Consider the following 19,350-nt stretch of genomic DNA (forward strand, 5'->3'; position numbering starts at 1 on the left):
GGAGGAAACCCAAGATTGCAGTAGTTCAAAAAGCAGCAGGTGTATATATATTACTCCCAGAATAAATGTCACACAATCCTCAGCGCTAGGTTTAAGCAGATATCTTTCAAGGTGGTTGTATCTCTGCAGTCACCCAGTGCTCTCAACAGCATATAGAACAGTGCATCCAGTGACCACAACCAAAACAAGCAGAATCAATATTAAGTGACTTTAAAAGTAGAACCACCTTATTTGGTATAAGCAGTAAAATGAGTACAATACTCACATTTTGGGCTGTTATGCCAGGGACCTTTCAGAAGAAATGAGCGTAATAAGTACTAATCGTACACTCTAAAACCATATTCAGTGTAGTAGACAAGTGCCCAGTCTCCATTTCCTGAACAGTTTCGGTGATCCACCATTGTCAGGGTTGATTGGAAACTGAGCTGTGGGCATTGAATATAAAGAATATGTTACTTGCAATCAATTAGCTCTGTCCGTCCTGCAGTGTCAGGTGTAACAGTCCCCCAACGCCACTGGAGAGGAGTGTTGCGGGATGGACAGAGCTAATTGATTGTAAGTGACATTCTTTATATTCAATACCCACAGCTCAGTCTCCAATCACCCCTGACCATGGAACGCCTCTCCCCTAGGGGGACTGACTCACCAGATTGGGTTGCCTATACAGGCTTGTATGTGCAGTTGCGGTGTTTGGCCCTTGCCTCTTTAGCACTTCCCTCTTGTTGTGACTTCTTGGATAGTGATGGCAGCAACTCACATACAATAGTTGCTCCAAATAACGTACTCAATAATTTTGGGCACTCCAAATGTTGCAGATGCTGGCAGAGTCAGTGAAAGCCTATGAGAACAGACAATGTCCATTCTAACTAGGCTGTTTGCAATACAGTACATGTTCTTGCATTCTGTTGCCTGCATACAGGTAAAAAGGAGCCTGGAAAAAAGGGCACAGGCAATTGCCAGTAATTAAACATAGTTAAACTTAGCTAAACCTAACCCCACTCTCACACGGAACTCTTCCCTGGCGGTGACTAACCCTAAGACCTCCCTGATGGTGCCTAAGCCTAAGATCTCCCCCAGTGGTGCCTACGAATCTCCCTGGTGGTGCCTAAAGCTAAGACACCTCCCCCCCGGGTGCCTAACCCTAAGACTCCCCCCCCCCCCCCCCCAGGTGGTGTCGGAACCTAACCTCCCCTGGTGGCACCTAACCCTAAATCCCCCTCCTAAAGTTTACCGCTCCCTCTCTGGCAAAACCGCAATATGTGGCTGTGAAGGTTAATTTCAACGCCGGAGGCACCCAATTAGCGGCAAGAGGTAATCTGATGGGGAATTGTATCACGTGTACGTGTCCAAACTGCTCCCAATCGATAACAGGATCAGTTTTAGAACTTCACAAAATAAATTGTGTTATTTAACAGGAGCAGATTGGACATGTCAGAATACGATTCTTGCCAATGGGACGGTAAATTGCATCGTGCGTATTTAGCATTATATTTGAAATAAATGGTATGGCAACATTCTAGCAAGATGCACATACTTTAGGATTTAGTTCTGTTTGGCTGCTCAGGCTGTTGTCAAGGTTCAAATGTCTTCATACATTCTAAATTGCTTCCAAAATAGATATACATCTGAACAGGAATGTGACATTGAATTACTTGTAGTTATAAAATGCCTAGTCATAATTAGAACTAATTGTTACTCTGCAGGAGTCATGAAAATCTTATAGGACAAGGGAAAAAAAAGTGTCTACTTGAATCTATATACATTTTACTTAATGTGTATACCATGATCTGGATAAAAGGTAACCTTTACAGAAACATCATAAAAACTCTGTATACATTTCTCTTCAGGTAGAGTTTGAGTATAATATGATACACTCTGCCAGAAGACAGAATCTCAGTTGAACGTAGGCTTGCAACATGAGTCGCCTTAAAAATTACAGTAAATGTACCAAGGAATGGCTGAAGAAAAAAATCAAGGATTCTGAAGTGACTGTGCAAATGTAGATGCTGTGTTGTTATTTGAAATGGGCTGTGCATTCAAGAAACCCCTCAACATCACAGAGATGTGTACACATGTAACATTTTTCATGGTAGTGGTTCTTTAGGCTGGGTTCACACTGCATATTGGCGTGAGCAATATGGTGCGTCATGCACGCCGCACAGCCAAAAACAGGCCTTCACAGAATACTGTGTTATTACACAGTATTCCCTGTCTGGCATGCGTCTTAGCAGGAAGTGACGAGTGTGGTCACTTCTTTCGTCGTGTATGCGGAAGTGCGTGGAAGCGCATTGTAAAAATATACACCGTGACGTCGCAACGGCAACTTCGTTAAAGAACCCTGCGTCACTATAGACTAACATGACTTCCGGGCCGACACAGATTGCCGCAGGAGCTGTACAGTAACGTAGGTATGCGCAAGTGTTAAATTGGGCACTTCCGGCACAGGGTACAGCAATGTGGGAAGTATGAGCTTTCCCATGGACTTTCATTAGGCAATTTGACGCACTGCACCGCCCCAGTGTGAAAGAGCCCTTACTGTACTTAAAGTTGTTCCTACCAAATGGGACTACACTAGATTAGATATTCGAAACAAGCATGCCCTTGCTTTTTCACAGAAGGAAATGCATAATATATGCGTTACTATTAGCGCATTATACGCATGTTAATGATGATATAATATTAATATATGGCAGATAAAAATGTGTGGAAAATGAAATATAGATATGTAGATATGTCGAGCACACAACATGTTAAAAAGAAAAAAAGTAAAATGTTAGGGAGGTTTGATTATTTTTTTATTTTTTCCCTACACTCTAAGTAGTTTGTCTTCTGTTGTGTGGAATGATTTTATACCAAATAATGAACCTGTGTTTCTGTCTATCCAGGAGCCTGGGTGGACTCATGAAAGATCTGCCGCTAAATAACTTGATGTCTCGATGTCTTGTCTGGTAAGATGAAACATTCATTTGTTTTCATATTGGCCTACACTGAGGCCAGCTTCACACTGCAGATTGGCGGTGGGGTTTCCGCACCGTCAAAAACAGGCTTTCGGGGATTACCACGTTAGTAAACAGTAATCCCCGTCTGGCATCCAGCTAAGCAGGAAGTAACACTCGCTTCCTGTTGGGCAATCGATACGCTTCACATAGATTTTCAGTAGATTACATCTGGAAACCGATTTACCATCCGTAACCATCTGGAAGTATGATTGTGACATCGATCTATACAGATTTGATCATAATGAAAGATTGAGGAAGTGTATGGGCACCTTAAAGGTGATCCGTTGTTCATGTACACACCTTTAAGGTGCCCATACACTTCCTCAATCTTTCATTATGATCATAATGGGTGGGCATTCTGCAGACGGTAGTGCGTGTGTACAGTCTGTCAGGCAGACTGATAAGACTGTTTCTAAACGATCCGCTCAGCGGATCGCACGACGTGTGAAAGCTGAACAGCTGAGCAGACAGTGCATCAAGATGTGCTGCTCCGGTGACATTCACACTTCATCTGGAGAGGATGCCCTCCATAGAATATAGTCAATTCAGCACCAGGAGATTGTGGCGCAGTTTGAAAGTTTGAGTTCTGTTCGCATCAAGCACTGGAAAGGATCCAAGGATTCACTGGTACATAAAACGTGAACGGTCCTATGTTTAACATAAGGTCCTTTTGCATCTCTGTTTGTGCGGTGTAGTGTGAACGAGGCCTAATAGTAATTGCAAAATAACCATAAGATATTTAACTGTAGTTAATTTCACATGTGCAATCTTGGATTCGTTAATACATCACTTCAGAACAGTGAAGGGAGTCTTGCAAGGTATTCCTTTATACCCCTTTAACTCAGACTTGCACATTTATGAGTTAAGGGGCCCATACACTGGTCGATTTTAGCGATGGATTCTTTCAAATCTATCGATTTGTGGCCGATTTCTATCGATTTCAATGGATTTGATCTATCTGACAGGATGGAAGATCTAGGTCGATCTGCTGCTGCCAGCAGATCGATGGCCCATAGAGTTGCATTGGATCTAATGGTCCAATAATGCATTTAGATAGATTTCCAATAGATTTCATTCTGAAATCTATTGGAAACCTGTTCCTAGTGTGTGGCACACATCAAATAGATTCCTGTCAGATTAAACCTGACAGGCATCTGGTGGTCGAATCTGCTGCAAATCTATAAGTGTATGGCCACCTTTAGGGATGAGACTGGTCACTAGTTCATTGTTTTGCTAATTATGAATTGTCTCTTGTATGCATGATAATATCTTCCTGTTGATAATGAGGTCCCCAGTTGATTTTTAGCAGTTTTGACCTGTCCATGTGATCCCACCTGCCACCTAGTGGGAGCAGTGTGGAGCCCCTTGGGATTGGAGTCTCCATAGGTGAGCCAGCCCCTTAAAGAAAACCTGTAACGAAAAACCTCCCCTGGGGGTACTCCCCTCGGATGGGGAAAGCCTCCGGATCCTATTGAGGCTTTCCCCGTCCTCCTCGGTCCCACGATGGCGGAGATAAAGCTCCCCGAACAGCGGGGATGTAAATATTTACCTTCCCGGCTCCAGTGCAGGCGCAGTATCGGCTCTCCGCTCGGAGATAGGCAGATCACTGTTGGGCCGCACTTCTGCGCAGACGCAAGTCTCCTGCGCCTGCACAGTACAGCGGACCCGACAGAGATCTCCGTGCGGAGAGCCGCAACAGCGCTCCTGCTGGAGCCAGGAAAGGTAAATAAATCAGCGCTTCTCAGGCTTGTTGAGGGAGGATTCCGGAACACTTTGGGGGAGCCAGCGCTGGACTGCCTGCAGCTACAGGGGAGGGGTAAGCCTCATTGGGACCCTGAGGCTTTCCTCTCCCGAGGTGAGTACCCCCCAGGGGAACTTTTTTTTTTTGTTACAGTTTCTCTTTAACCTCCTGGGCGATAATCCCGAGCTGAGCTCGGGGTATGTCGCGCAGGAGGATTTCTCAGGCCCTGGTGGGCCGATTTGCATAATTTTTTTTGTTGCACGCATTTTTTGTTTATTTTCTTAAAGTCTGAGTCTGAGCTGTTTTTGTTTGATTTGGACCATACCCACCCATATATATCTCACAGTGTTTGATGTACGCATTTTTTGTTGTTGTAACTTCCGATCGCCGCCGCTACCCGCCGTACCGCGCAGCCCCCCCTTCCCCCAGACCCCTTGTGCAGCCTGGCCAATCAGTCGGTGACGTCATCGCGAGAGTCGCCGTTGCGACGGGGGAAGCCAAGCAGGAGATCCCGTTTTGAATGGAATCTCCTGCTTGTGCTGATCACCGGAGGCGATCGGAGGGGGTGGGGGGATGCCGCTGCACAGCGGCTATCATGTAGCTAGCGCTAGGCTAGCTACATGATTTAAAAAAAAATAAAAAAAAAATTTAAAGTGCTGCGCCCCCTCCTGGGCGATGTAATTGTATCGCCCAGAGGGTTAAAGCAGAATGAAACCCAGCATTTCTTCTTTGCTCTAATAGATTTACAGCATATTCTATACAACCAGCATTTTTTTTTTTTACTAGAACAGCATTCAAAGGGTTAAACACAGGAGCTAGAAGCTCCACTGCAGGGAAAGCTGGACAATCCGAACTAGAGATAATGTTATCTTGGGTTTAAAGTTGATCTGAGATAAACTTTTACTCATTGCATAATTGTGTTCCTTTCATACTGTTTATAGGGCATTCCTCAAGCCAAATACTTTTTTTGTTTTGTTTTAATACTCTAATTCCCTATAAACTAGCCAAGCCTCGCCCACAGCTCCTTTTGTGCCTTGGCACTGTAGCAAGGGCTTATGGGAGGTCAGTCTGGGCAAGAGGAAGAGGAGGTTACTAGCCATTGATTTCAGAGGAGGAGAGGGGACTGAATTTACAAACAGACAAACTAAATGCATCTCCAGCCCTCAGCCTGTGACAATGTGACAAACAGAACATGGCTGCCCTCATTGTATCACAGGAATAATTGAATCATTTATTAATCATAAACTTTTGAAGCTGTTTGCAGCTAGATATGCTGTGCAAACTATCTAAACTTTAGATAAGATATATAGACAAGTTACACTCGCATATAAGCCGACTCGCGTATAAGCCGAGGTACCCACTTTTCCCTCAGAAAGCAGGAAAAAGTGGTTGGCTAGTGTATAAGCCCCCTCCACTGTATGCAGATGTGCCCCCAGTGCAAGTAATTTCTTCTCCTCATTGGCGGATGTGCCACATGAATGGTACAGTTGTGTCTCAAGATGTCACTAGATGGTGTCATAGATATGAGACAGTGATTGCCACACAAGAAAAACACTCAATCATTGTACCACTGATACATTGCTTGCATGCTCCGCTCCACAAGACTACCTGTGTCCCACAGGTAGTCTTGAGAAGCGCACTCTGCACACCATGTTGCAGGGGATGGGGAAGCACAGACACAGCAGGGAGCCAGCTGGCAAGAGCAGGATCACTAGTGCACGATCCTTGCGCTCCTCTACCAGTAACAAGATCTGCTCCACCATCCGTTCTGCTCTACTGACTCGCATATAAGCCGAGGGGGTAACTTTTCAGCACATTTTTTTGTGCTGAAAAATTAGGCTTATACGCGAGTATATACAGTACTTGTCATAGTTAGTTTTTCATCTCGGATCCGCTTTAGCACTTCACAACTGAGGGGTTTTACCCCTGAAACATCAGAGCAATTTTCACCTTTCAGCGCTCCTTCCATTCATTCGTCTATAACTTTATCATTACTTATCACAATGAAATGAACTATATCTTGTTTTTTTCGCTACCAATTAGGCTTTCTTTAGGTGGGACATTATGCCAAGAATTATTTTATTCTAAATGTGTTTTAATGGGAAAATAGGAAAAAATTATTTTTCAGTTTTTGGCCATTATAGTTTTTAAATAATGCATGCTACTGTTATTAACCACCCTGGCGTTCTGATTAAATCGCCAGGGTGGCTGCGGGAGGGTTTTTTTTAAATAAAAAAAAAACTATTTCATGCAGCCAACTGAAAGTTGGCTGCATGAAAGCCCACTAGAGGGCGCTCCGGAGGCGATCTTCCGATCGCCTCCGGCGGCAAGAGATAACACGGAAGGCCGCAATGAGCGGCCCTCCGTGTTTCGCTTCCCTCGTCGCCATGGCGACGAGCGGAGTGACGTCATGGACGTCAGCCGACGTCTTGACGTCAGCCGCCTCCGATCCAGCCCTTAGCGCTGGCCGGAACTGTTTGTTCCGGCTACGCTGGGCTCGGGCGGCTGGGGGGACCCTCTTTCGCCGCTGCACGCGGCGGATCGCCGCGCTGCAGCGGCGATCAGGCAGCACACGCGGCTGGCAAAGTGCCGGCTGCGTGTGCTGCTTTTTATTTCGTGCAAATCGGCCCAGCAGGGCCTGAGCGGCAGCCTCTGGCGGTGTTGGACGAGCTGAGCTCGTCCAGACCGCTCAGCAGGTTAAAACCCATGAAATGTATTTGCCCATTTGTCCCGGTTATAAAACCATTTAACCACTTCCGGATTCTGCAGACGCTTATCTATGCCCCTGCAGTATGTTTGTTTACCGTCACCGCCACGATCGCCGCACGTCTCCCGTCCGCAATCGCCGCTGTCCTGTCCCTCCGTGATCGGGAAATGCTTCCATCCCCGATCACTGAGTCTGCGATGACTCAGTGTTGATTATCAAATATCCCCCCCCCCCCCCCCCCCAGAAACCAAATGTAAACATTTTATGGAACAAAGAATTCGATACCGCCATCTTGTGGCCAAAAAGTAAAAATACATCCAAAAACAGTCTAATACACTAACCCATAGGGTAATTAGTTTTTTTTTTATATATTTTTAACTTCTTCCTCCCTACCCCATAGTTACCAAAATAAAACACTTGTAAAAAAAAATAATTAAAAAAATACACCATTAAAAAAAAAAAAAAAAAAAATAAAAATATATATATATATATATATATATATATATATATATATATATATATATATATATATATATATATATATAGTTACCTTAGGGAATCTGTTAATATGTATGTCATTACTGTGGATTTTGTAATTAAAGTCTTGGAATAATTATTATAATATAAAAAACACTAAACGAAAAAATAGACACCTTTATTTCCAAATAAAATATTATCGCCATACTTTGTACTAGGGACACAATTTAAACGTTGTAATAACCGGGACAAATGAGCAAAATGTGTGTCTGTTTCATCATCAATAGCACATTTTATTTTTAAACTACAATGGCTGAAAGCTGAGAATGGTGATTTTTGTTTTCATTTTTTTCTACTTCTTCCTTACAAAATACATATAAATAAAATAATGGTTAGCAAAAAGTACTGCCCAGAGAAAGCCTAGTTTGTGTAATGAGGCAGCAGCAGGCTGAACGCGGACGTTTGTTCGCGTCCGCATCAGCAGCGCAACCGCCCGCATGGTCGCATGCGGAACGCGGAGAAACGTCCACGTCCGCAGCGGTAGCACGATCCACCGTTCAGTCGCAGACCTCTCGGCGTACTCCACGTCGAGGCTGCACTCCTGGAACACCTTCACAGGCCTCATGGCATGCTGCTCGCCGAGACACCTCTCATGACAGTCTGGACCCCGTAGGGGCCGCGCGCGTGTGCAGTAGAGCCTTTTATACTCTTAGAAAGAGAGTCAGCTGACCAGCTGGTCAGCTGACCTCAGCAAGGTCCTTGAGCTGTGCTGCAAGGTCCTTGAGCCACGTTGTGATTGGTTGAATGGCTGGGCGGGCTGTTTGAGTCCAGCACAGTATAAAAGCAGGCATTCTGTCAGTTGCAAGTTGTCTGCAGTCAGCGAATACTTGTGTGTTAGCACTCAGACCCTAGTCAGATCCCAAAGTGTGCTAGAACCAGCTGGAGCTGGGGATCCACACTTAGCAAGATTCTGTTGATAGCCTAAAGTACTAATTGCATTGTATATTGTGTATGACCTTTTGCCTGTTACCTCATTATTCTCTTGTCTCCTGATTTTGTACCTCGCCAGCCCGTACCGTTACCGACTATTGGCTTGGCTTCTGACTTCCCTTGTGTTTCTCGATTCTGTACCTCTGCTCATCTGATTTCCCGTTGCTGACCTTGGCTTGACCTCTGATCTTGATTTCTGTCTGACGATTCGGTACTTCTCTGCCAGTTCTGATACCGAACAGTTTTCCGTTTGACTTCGCCCCCTTTAGTGGGTTTCCACTAAAGGGTTTACTTTGCTGAGTTCTTCTTGCGGGGAACTCAGTAACTCCTCAGCATATCATTACTGTTGAGGAACGCAATTCTGCGTTCTTATCCTAGTCGCAGAATCGCACACACTGCCCTTCCTTCCAGAGGTCACCTTCCCTCTGAGTTAACGTCAGTGTGGTGGGTTTTCCACAAGTTATCTGTTCCTTGTGTTTTCCAGAGTACGCATAAATATTTGTATTATTGGTGATGCCGCAGATCACCATATAATCAAATATATCTGTATTACTAGTGATACTGCGGATCACTAATAATCAGAAAACTCTGAAGTGTATGCACCAATCACTACAATATTACAGTACTGCAGACCAGTAAAAGTAACATGGAGGGAGTTGCCGAGCAGTTGCAGACTTTAACTGCAGCAGTCGATGAGCTTAGAAACACCGTTGCTGCTCAGCAGGTCCAGATCAACCAGCTGACTGAGGCCTTTCAGAAACTACCGGCACCACTTAATATTCTACCCTCCCCAGCCAGTAGCGAGCCTAAGATGGCTCTTCCTGAAAGATTTTCTGGTTCTCGGTCCGACTTCAGTAATTTCAAAAATCGTTGTTTAGCCTATTTTCAGATGAGGCCCATGTCATCTGGTTCTGAGGTACAGAGAGTAACTTTAATTAAAACTTTGTTACAAGGGGATTCTCAGACATGGGCTTTCAGCTTACCTGAGGGTCACACTGCCTTATCTTCTGTGTCCGAGTTTTTCAAGAACATGGCCATCATATATGAGGATCCTGATTTAGCCGGCACTGCCGAGCGTAAACTCCGAAGCCTAAAGCAAGGCAATCGTATGGTTGAGGAGTACGCTGCCGAGTTTAGAAGGTGGGCGGTCTCAGCGAGGTGGGATCAGTTCACTCTTCTAGACACATACATGACCGGTCTCTCTGAGTCTATTATTGATGTCATGATAAGCCACCCTGAGCCCAAAGACGTAGATGCAGCTATTGCCTTATCGGTTAAAATCGATAGACGCATTCGTTATCATAAAAAGGGCAGGTCATCTGTGCTAGTTAGAGCGCCCTCTACTGTTGGTTCCCCTGAGGTTCCAGAGGAGGAGCCAATGCAGTTGGGGCACGGACGACTCTCAGTCGCTGAGAAAGCTAGGAGAAGGAAGGAGGGTCTGTGTCTATATTGTGGGGAAAGGGGTCATCGAGTGCAGAACTGCAGTAAGAAGGCGGAAAACTTGTCCGCTTAGGGATGGTTGGAGGTACCACCCTAAGCGAGCCAGTTCTACCTCCATGTCAGAATAAAATCTTGCTGCCCTGTTCTCTTCATTGGGAGAACAGTGACTTCCTTACCTCTGCATTTGTTGACTCTGGGTCAGCTGCCAACTTCATTGACAGAGACCTTGCTTTAAACTTTAACATTCCCATTCTTCCCATACAAAGACACATCTATGTTACAGCAATCGATGACTCTCCTTTACAGAACAAGACACCTCTTTGTCAAACTCCGCCGCTCACACTTCAGGTTGGAGTATTGCACACTGAGGTCATCCAGTTCTATGTTCTAAAGATGGCCACCTCATCCGTCATACTGGGGCTACCATGGTTGAAGAAGCATTCCCCTCAAATAGACTGGAAAGAGGGTCAATTATCTGCCTGGTCCCCCTATTGTCAGGAGAATTGTCTGAAATCTATTTCTGTGTGTGCTTCAGAGGTCCAGGTCCAGGGGGTCCCATCTCAGTACACTGATTTTTCCGATGTATTTTGTCCTCGATCTGCTGACAGGTTGCCTCCACATAGACCCTATGACTGCCCCATTGAATTGAGACCGGGTACACTGCCTCCTAGGGGTCGTTTGTACAACCTCTCCAGCCCTGAAAAGGTTGCAATGAAAGATTACATCAAGGAGAACTTGGAGAAGGGATTTATCCGCGCCTCCAAGTCTCCTGCGGGTGCAGGTTTCTTTTTTGTTAAAAAGAAGGATGGTGGTCTTCGCCCCTGCATAGACTACAGGCAGCTAAACAAAATCACCATAAAAAATCGATACCCTCTTCCACTCATTGATGACCTGTTTACTCAGATTACTGAGGCCTGTGTTTTTTCAAAATTAGACTTGAGGGGGGCGTACAATCTTATTCGGATTAGAGAGGGCGACGAGTGGAAGACCGCATTTAACACTCCTGACGGTCACTATGAGTATTTAGTTATGCCCTTTGGATTGTGCAATGCCCCAGCTGTCTTTCAGGAGTTTGTAAATGATATTTTCAGAGATGTGTCTGGCAAGTTCACAGTGGTCTATCTGGATGATATTCTAATTTTTTCAAAAAATTTACAGGAACACAGGCAGCATGTAAAATTTGTGTTACAGAAGCTTAGGGAGAACCAGTTATATGCTAAACTGGAGAAATGCCTCTTCGAGGTGAAAGAGGTGGCATTTTTAGGGTATATCATTTCCACCTCTGGACTGGCAATGGATCCAAGCAAAGTCTCAGCAGTTTTGGATTGGCCGCAACCTTCAGGCCTCAAAGCCCTGCAGAGATTTTTAGGCTTTGCTAACTATTATAGGCGGTTTATTAAGGGGTACTCTTCAGTTGTCGCCCCCATGACCCAGTTGACCAAGAAAGGCGCTGATGCGACTAACTGGTCACCAGAAGCCATTGAGGCCTTTCAATCATTAAAAAGATCTTTTTGTTCCGCCCCCATATTGCGTCATGTTGACGTCACCCGCCCCTTCATAGTAGAGGTAGATGCATCGGAGGTTGGGGTTGGGGCAGTCCTCTCGCAAGCTTTTGGACCCGATAATAAGGTTCACCCTTGTGCATTTTTTTCAAGAAAGTTTGCACCGGCAGAGAGGAATTATGATGTGGGGAACCGGGAATTGTTGGCTGTTAAGTTAGCTCTAGAGGAGTGGCGTCATTGGTTGGAGGGGGCAGAATTTCCCTTTACTGTTTATACTGACCATAAGAACCTTGAATACATTGAGAAGGCCAAAAGATTAACACCCAGGCAGGCGAGATGGGCACTTTTTTTTTCCCGGTTTGATTTTATCATAACCTATAAGCCTGGGGATAAGAATGTTAAGGCTGACGCCTTATCCAGGTGTTTTGAATCTGAATCTGCCCTACCAGCCACCCCTGTCAATATTCTACCTGAAAGGTATTTTCTGGCAGCCACGGAGATCTCCGAAGACTTGTCAAAATCGCTTATTGCATGCCAGTCCAATGTTCCCAATGGAAAACCTGAGGGACTTCTGTACGTCCCTATTCGTTTTCGGGAACGGGTGCTCCAGATGTTTCATGAACATAAGAATGTGGGACATCCAGGTATTGCCAGAACCCAGGAACTCTTGAATAGGGCAGTCTGGTGGCCTTCTTACATGTCTGATTGTGAGGAATTTGTTAAGTCCTGCTCTGTCTGTGCCAGGAGTAAGTCCTCCAGGAAGGCTCCAGCAGGCTCTCTTCAGCCCCTGCCTTCTCCACAGGTTCCATGGTCTCACATTTCCATGGATTTTGTGGGTGAGCTGCCTGAATCTGAAGGTAACACTGTCATCTGGGTTGTTACGGACAGATTTAGTAAAATGGCACATTTCGTTGCTCTGTCTGGGTTTCCATCTGCCCAAAAATTGGCAGATTTGTTTATTAATAACATCTTTAAGTTACATGGAATTCCGGTGGATATTGTATCTGATAGGGGGGTACAATTTGTGTCAAAATTCTGGAGGGCCTTTTGTAAGGATCTGGGGATTTCTTTATCATTTTCTTCAGGTTACCATCCCCAGACTAATGGGCAGACGGAGAGGATCAATCAGTCCATGGAGCAATTTCTTAGATGTTACATAGCAGATGCACAACATCTCTGGACAAGATTCCTTCCATTTGCCGAATTTGCCCACAATAACCTGAAAAACGCATCCTCTGGTTATTCTCCCTTTCAGATTGTCAATGGGAAGTGTCCCAAGTTTACGTCACTTCCAGTCAAGGAGTCACCTCTTCCAGCTCTCCAGGAATGGCAGGGGACTTTCAGAGAGATCTGGGGGAAGGTCAGAGATAATTTGGACAAAGCTTTTTCTGTTCAAAAGAAATTTGCTGATAGAAAACGTTCCACTGAGTGGAACTTTATTCCAGGAGATTATGTTTGGGTCTCTACTAGACACATTCCTCTCAGGCAACCATCAGCAAAATTAGGTCCTCGCTTTATCGGGCCTTTTCCTATAGAGAGTAGGATCAATGAGGTCACCTACAGGGTAAAATTACCAACTAATATGAGATGTGGCAGGACTTATCATGTTTCTTTATTGAAGCCTGCGGTAAGGGTAGATTCTACTCCCCCTGCTCCTGTGGTAGTGGATGGGGAATTGGAATATGAAGTCCAGGACATTTTAGATTCCCGTTTTTCACGCAACAAGCTCCAGTATCTGGTGCACTGGAAGGGGTACGGGCCAGAGGAGAGGTCATGGGTTCCCCTTCGAGATCTTCATGCTGAGGAGAAAAGGAGGAGATTTCATGAGTTGTATCCTGGGAAACCGGGTGAGGCACGCCCGGAGGTCATGCCTGAAAGGGGGGGTACTGTAATGAGGCAGCAGCAGGCTGAACGCGGACGTTTGTTCGCGTCCGCATCAGCAGCGCAACCGCCCGCATGGTCGCATGCGGAACGCGGAGAAACGTCCACGTCCGCAGCGGTAGCACGATCCACCGTTCAGTCGCAGACCTCTCGGCGTACTCCACGTCGAGGCTGCACTCCTGGAACACCTTCACAGGCCTCATGGCATGCTGCTCGCCGAGACACCTCTCATGACAGTCTGGACCCCGTAGGGGCCGCGCGCGTGTGCAGTAGAGCCTTTTATACTCTTAGAAAGAGAGTCAGCTGACCAGCTGGTCAGCTGACCTCAGCAAGGTCCTTGAGCTGTGCTGCAAGGTCCTTGAGCCACGTTGTGATTGGTTGAATGGCTGGGCGGGCTGTTTGAGTCCAGCACAGTATAAAAGCAGGCATTCTGTCAGTTGCAAGTTGTCTGCAGTCAGCGAATACTTGTGTGTTAGCACTCAGACCCTAGTCAGATCCCAAAGTGTGCTAGAACCAGCTGGAGCTGGGGATCCACACTTAGCAAGATTCTGTTGATAGCCTAAAGTACTAATTGCATTGTATATTGTGTATGACCTTTTGCCTGTTACCTCATTATTCTCTTGTCTCCTGATTTTGTACCTCGCCAGCCCGTACCGTTACCGACTATTGGCTTGGCTTCTGACTTCCCTTGTGTTTCTCGATTCTGTACCTCTGCTCATCTGATTTCCCGTTGCTGACCTTGGCTTGACCTCTGATCTTGATTTCTGTCTGACGATTCGGTACTTCTCTGCCAGTTCTGATACCGAACCGTTTTCCGTTTGACTTCGCCCCCTTTAGTGGGTTTCCACTAAAGGGTTTACTTTGCTGAGTTCTTTTTGCGGGGAACTCAGTAACTCCTCAGCATATCATTACTGTTGAGGAACGCAATTCTGCGTTCTTATCCTAGTCGCAGAATCGCACACACTGCCCTTCCTTCCAGAGGTCACCTTCCCTCTGAGTTAACGTCAGTGTGGTGGGTTTTCCACAAGTTATCTGTTCCTTGTGTTTTCCAGAGTACGCATAAATATTTGTATTATTGGTGATGCCGCAGATCACCATATAATCAAATATATCTGTATTACTAGTGATACTGCGGATCACTAATAATCAGAAAACTCTGAAGTGTATGCACCAATCACCACAACATTACAGTTTGTCCTGCAAAAAATATATAGATCATGTCAGTGTGATAAGTAGCAATAAAGTTATTGGCGAATGAAATTGCTCTGGTCCTGAAGGCGAAAACAACTGTGATCCTGAAGTGGTTAAATTATGTCCCTATCACAATGTTTGGCGCCATTATTTTATTTTGAAATAAAGGTGCATTTTTTTTTTCAGTTTTGCGTCCATCCCTAATTACAAGCCCATAGTTTATAAAGTAACAGTGTTATACCCTCTTGACATAAATATTTAAGAAGTGTGGAAGGTAATGAGTTAATTTATAGTGTAAAACTAATGTATTTATATATGAAAAATGCTTTGGGGTGTAGTTTTACTATTTGGCCACAGTAACTTTTTGCTCATGCGACCTGTAAGCGTCGGAAGGATGCTTACAGGAAAAGCAATGAAGCTGGGAAACTTTTTTTTTTTTTTCCCCACAATGATCGCGCTGCTTCTAATAGAGGCAGCCGATCATTGCGGGGGGGCTTAGATCAACAAACGGGAAAGTTTTTTCCCGTTCATTGATTTCCGGGAGAGCGGCCGGCGGCACGCGGGAGCGCACGCACGAGCGAGCAGGAGCGGGGGTAGCGGCGGGAGGTGCGGATATCTCCGTCCCTGGTCTTGACAGGGTGGAAAAAGGGGGGGAGATATCCGCACCTGTGGGGGTAAAGTGGTGAATTGTATCAAGTGAGAAACAAACACTTCTCTGACACTGCAAACTCTCCTGAAGACAGTGAGACAATCAGAAAGCATCAGAAAGCATTTCTGCTTTCGTGAGAAGATGAATAAAGAAGTTATGAATAAAATGCTAAGTCAGCTTTCAGAGAAAAAAAAGTATACTTTGGGAACGTATAATTTCCAAATGAATAATACTTATGCCCAAAAGCAAATATGATAACCGTATGGCATATAAAAGTAGGAAAACATGTTATTATTGAATATTATTCTCCAATCAAGTCAGCACCATCAATAGTAAAAATAGCTCTTTATTGTTTAAAATGGCAAGATCATCATCCCCTCAGCAGGGGTTGAGGGGATGATGATCTTGCTATTTTAAACAATAAAAAGCTATTTTTACTATCAATGGTGCTGACTTGATTGGAGAATAAGTCGGTTGACGTGTCTACTTGTGCAGAGGCACTGCAGGTCAAAGCACATCAGATTTCCACTCAGTGGGTGCTCGCTTAGCACTGAATTATTATTGAATATTATGTCAGTGTTTTATACTGCTTTAATTGTTGTACAGTGGTTGATGTCAATTAGTGTTGGGCGAACAGTGTTCGCCACTGTTCGGGTTCTGCAGAACATCACCCTGTTCGGGTGATGTTCGAGTTCGGCCGAACACCTGATGGTGCTCGGCCAAACCGTTCGGCCGCATGGCCGAACTAAGAGCGCATGGCCGAAAGTTCCCTGAACGTTCGGCTAGCGCTGTGATTGGCCAAACGGGTCACGTGGTTCGGACCCGAACGCGCTCTGATTGGCCGAACGGTCACGTGGTTCGGGTAAATAAATACCCGAACCACGTCATATCTCCGCCATTTCTCTGTGGGTTTAGCTTTGGGTAGGCAGGCAGGGTAGTTCGCGCTCCAGCCATGCTAGCCAGGGTCCCCCCATTCGTTGTGTGTCGCTGCTGGGAACAGTAGTACACCGCTCGCTCAGCCACACTATATATAGCATTGTTTACTGCCACTGTGTACCTCGCTCAGCCACACTATATATAGCATTGTTTACTGCCACTCTGTGTACACCGCTCAGCCAGACTATATAGCATTGTGTGTACTGCCACTGTGTACCTCGCTCAGCCACGCTATATATAGCATTGTGTTTACTGCCACTCTGTACACCGCTCAGCCAGACTATATAGCATTGTGTTTACTGCCACTCTGTGTACACGGCTCAGCCAGACTATATAGCATTGTGTGTACTGCCACTCTGTGTACACGGCTCAGCCAGACTATATAGCATTGTGTGTACTGCCACTCTGTGTACACGGCTCAGCCAGACTATATAGCATTGTGTGTACTGCCACTCTGTGTACACCGCTCAGCCAGACTATATAGCATTGTGTGTACTGCCACTCTGTGTACACCGCTCAGCCAGACTATATAGCATTGTGTTTACTGCCACTCTGTGTACACCGCTCAGCCACACTATATAGCATTGTTTACTGCCACTCTGTGTACACCGCTCAGCCAGACTATATAGCATTGTGTGTACTGCCACTCTGTGTACACCGCTCAGCCAGACTATATAGCATTGTTTACTGCCACTCTGTGTACACCGCTCAGCCAGACTATATAGCATTGTTTACTGCCACTCTGTGTACACGGCTCAGCCACACTATATAGCATTGTTTACTGCCACTCTGTGTACACCGCTCAGCCACACTATATAGCATTGTGTGTACTGCCACTCTGTGTACACTGCTCAGCCAGACTATATAGCATTGTGTGTACTTCCACTCTGTGTACACCGCTCAGCCAGACTATATAGCATTGTTTACTGCCACTCTGTGTACACGGCTCAGCCACACTATATAGCATTGTTTACTGCCACTCTGTGTACACCGCTCAGCCAGACTATATAGCATTGTGTGTACTGCCACTCTGTGTACACCGCTCAGCCAGACTATATAGCATTGTGTTTACTGCCACTCTGTGTACACGGCTCAGCCACACTATATAGCATTGTTTACTGCCACTCTGTGTACACCGCTCAGCCAGACTATATAGCATTGTGTGTACTGCCACTCTGTGTACACCGCTCAGCCAGACTATATAGCATTGTGTGTACTGCCACTCTGTGTACACCACTCAGCCAGACTATATAGCATTGCGTACTCTGCCAGTCAGTGTGTATATTGCTGGGATCAGTAATACTCCACTCACCGCCAACCACTATATGAGCTCACCATGAGTTCCTCAGAGACCTCCGCTGTGAGCAGCACTCCCAACAACAGCAACAGCCAACGCCCCACGCAAGCTATAACATCCACCCCAGCAGCCAGTGGTCAGCAGCAGCCCTCCCCGGAGGAGAACGTTGTGTCCATCGGTCCGTCGCCAGAGCGATTAATGAGGGCTGCCATTGAGGAGATGATGGGGCCTGATGTGGAGGAGGAGGTCTGGCTCAGGCCAGCATCCCAAGTTAATGTTGAGGACGATGAGGGGTCTGTGTCTGGGGATGTTGGGGTGGCAGAGGTGGTGGGTGGGTCAGACTCAGGAGAAGAGTTGTATGATGAGGATGATGATCGGGACCATCTGTATGTGCCTCAGAGTCCGACCCCGGAAAACATGTTGTATCGTGTGTTTAGGTACTAAAATCTGCGTTCCCACTTCCCAGTAGTGTTGGGCAAACAGTGTTCGCCACTGTTCGCGTTCTGCAGAACATCACCCCGTTCGGGGTGACTATATAGCAGACTATATAGCATTGTGTTTACTGCCACTCTGTGTACACGGCTCAGCCACACTATATAGCATTGTGTTTACTGCCACTCTGTATCTGCTGGGAACAGTAGTACACCGCTCACCCGCCACTGTATAGCATTGTGCTCTGTGTCGCTGCTGGCAATAGTGGTACACCGCTCACCCACCACTGTATAGCATTTCTGTACTGCCACTGTACTGCTGCCAGTCAGCGTGTACTTTAAGGATAAGTGAAATGAGGAAGAAATCCGGTGAAAGAGGGAGGGGCAAGGGAAGAGGTGTTTCCCCTGACGGTTCACGTACAGGCCACAGGGGAGCACCCAAGAAAACCCACTCAATACCGCCCATGTTGTCCAGGACAACCACCCTCACAGATCCAAAAGAACAGGACCAGATAAATGGATGACCTCTCAAGCGTCCAGCAGTGGGTTAAGCAGCACCAGCACATCACGCACGAGGTCCGAGTCCTCAGCCAGTTACAAGGATCCAGTGGGCACAAAGCTGACACAACCGGCAGCGACACCACGCACACAACTGCCAGATACCCAGACGACGTTGGAGTGAGCTGCGCAGAGGTTGTTCTGGGGAGCTCTACTCCACGGCGGCGGCCCCCCACAATGACATATGACGAGTTTGAGGAGATGGAAGAGGAGGGTATGGACAATGTGGACATAGACCCAGATTTTGTTTGTGAACGAGAACATCGCCGTCGTAGCAGCAGCACAGATGAGTCTGTTGAAGAACCCACTGCTGCACGAGTTCGCCTTGTGCCACAAGGTAGGCGGCGCGCAATTTCAGGCACCACAAGCGTGGAAGTTCAAGTGAGAGGCAAAAGAGGCGCAAACAGAAATCGCAGGCAAGGCAGGTGCTCCAAAGTCTGGGCTTTCTTTGAAGACTGCACTGAGGATGTTACCATGGCGATTTGCAAGGTGTGCAAGACCCACCTGAGCAGGGGGAAAAGTATTAACAACCTCTCCACCACCAGCATGAG

General features: G+C 46.1%; 1 protein-coding gene across 1 annotated transcript in view; it reads left to right on the plus strand.

Moving 5' to 3' along the window:
* STRADB (STE20 related adaptor beta) overlaps positions 1-19,350 on the plus strand; it is a 55,837-nt gene that overhangs the window by 3,620 nt on the left and 32,867 nt on the right. The window contains exon 2 of the mRNA XM_068247361.1: positions 2,886-2,948. Coding sequence (XP_068103462.1) covers positions 2,937-2,948 — 12 coding nt within the window. The 5' untranslated portion in view covers positions 2,886-2,936. The remainder of the gene's footprint in view (positions 1-2,885; positions 2,949-19,350) is intronic.

Source organism: Hyperolius riggenbachi, chromosome 7, assembly GCF_040937935.1.
Source record: "Hyperolius riggenbachi isolate aHypRig1 chromosome 7, aHypRig1.pri, whole genome shotgun sequence".
Classification (NCBI taxonomy): Eukaryota; Metazoa; Chordata; class Amphibia; order Anura; family Hyperoliidae; genus Hyperolius; species Hyperolius riggenbachi.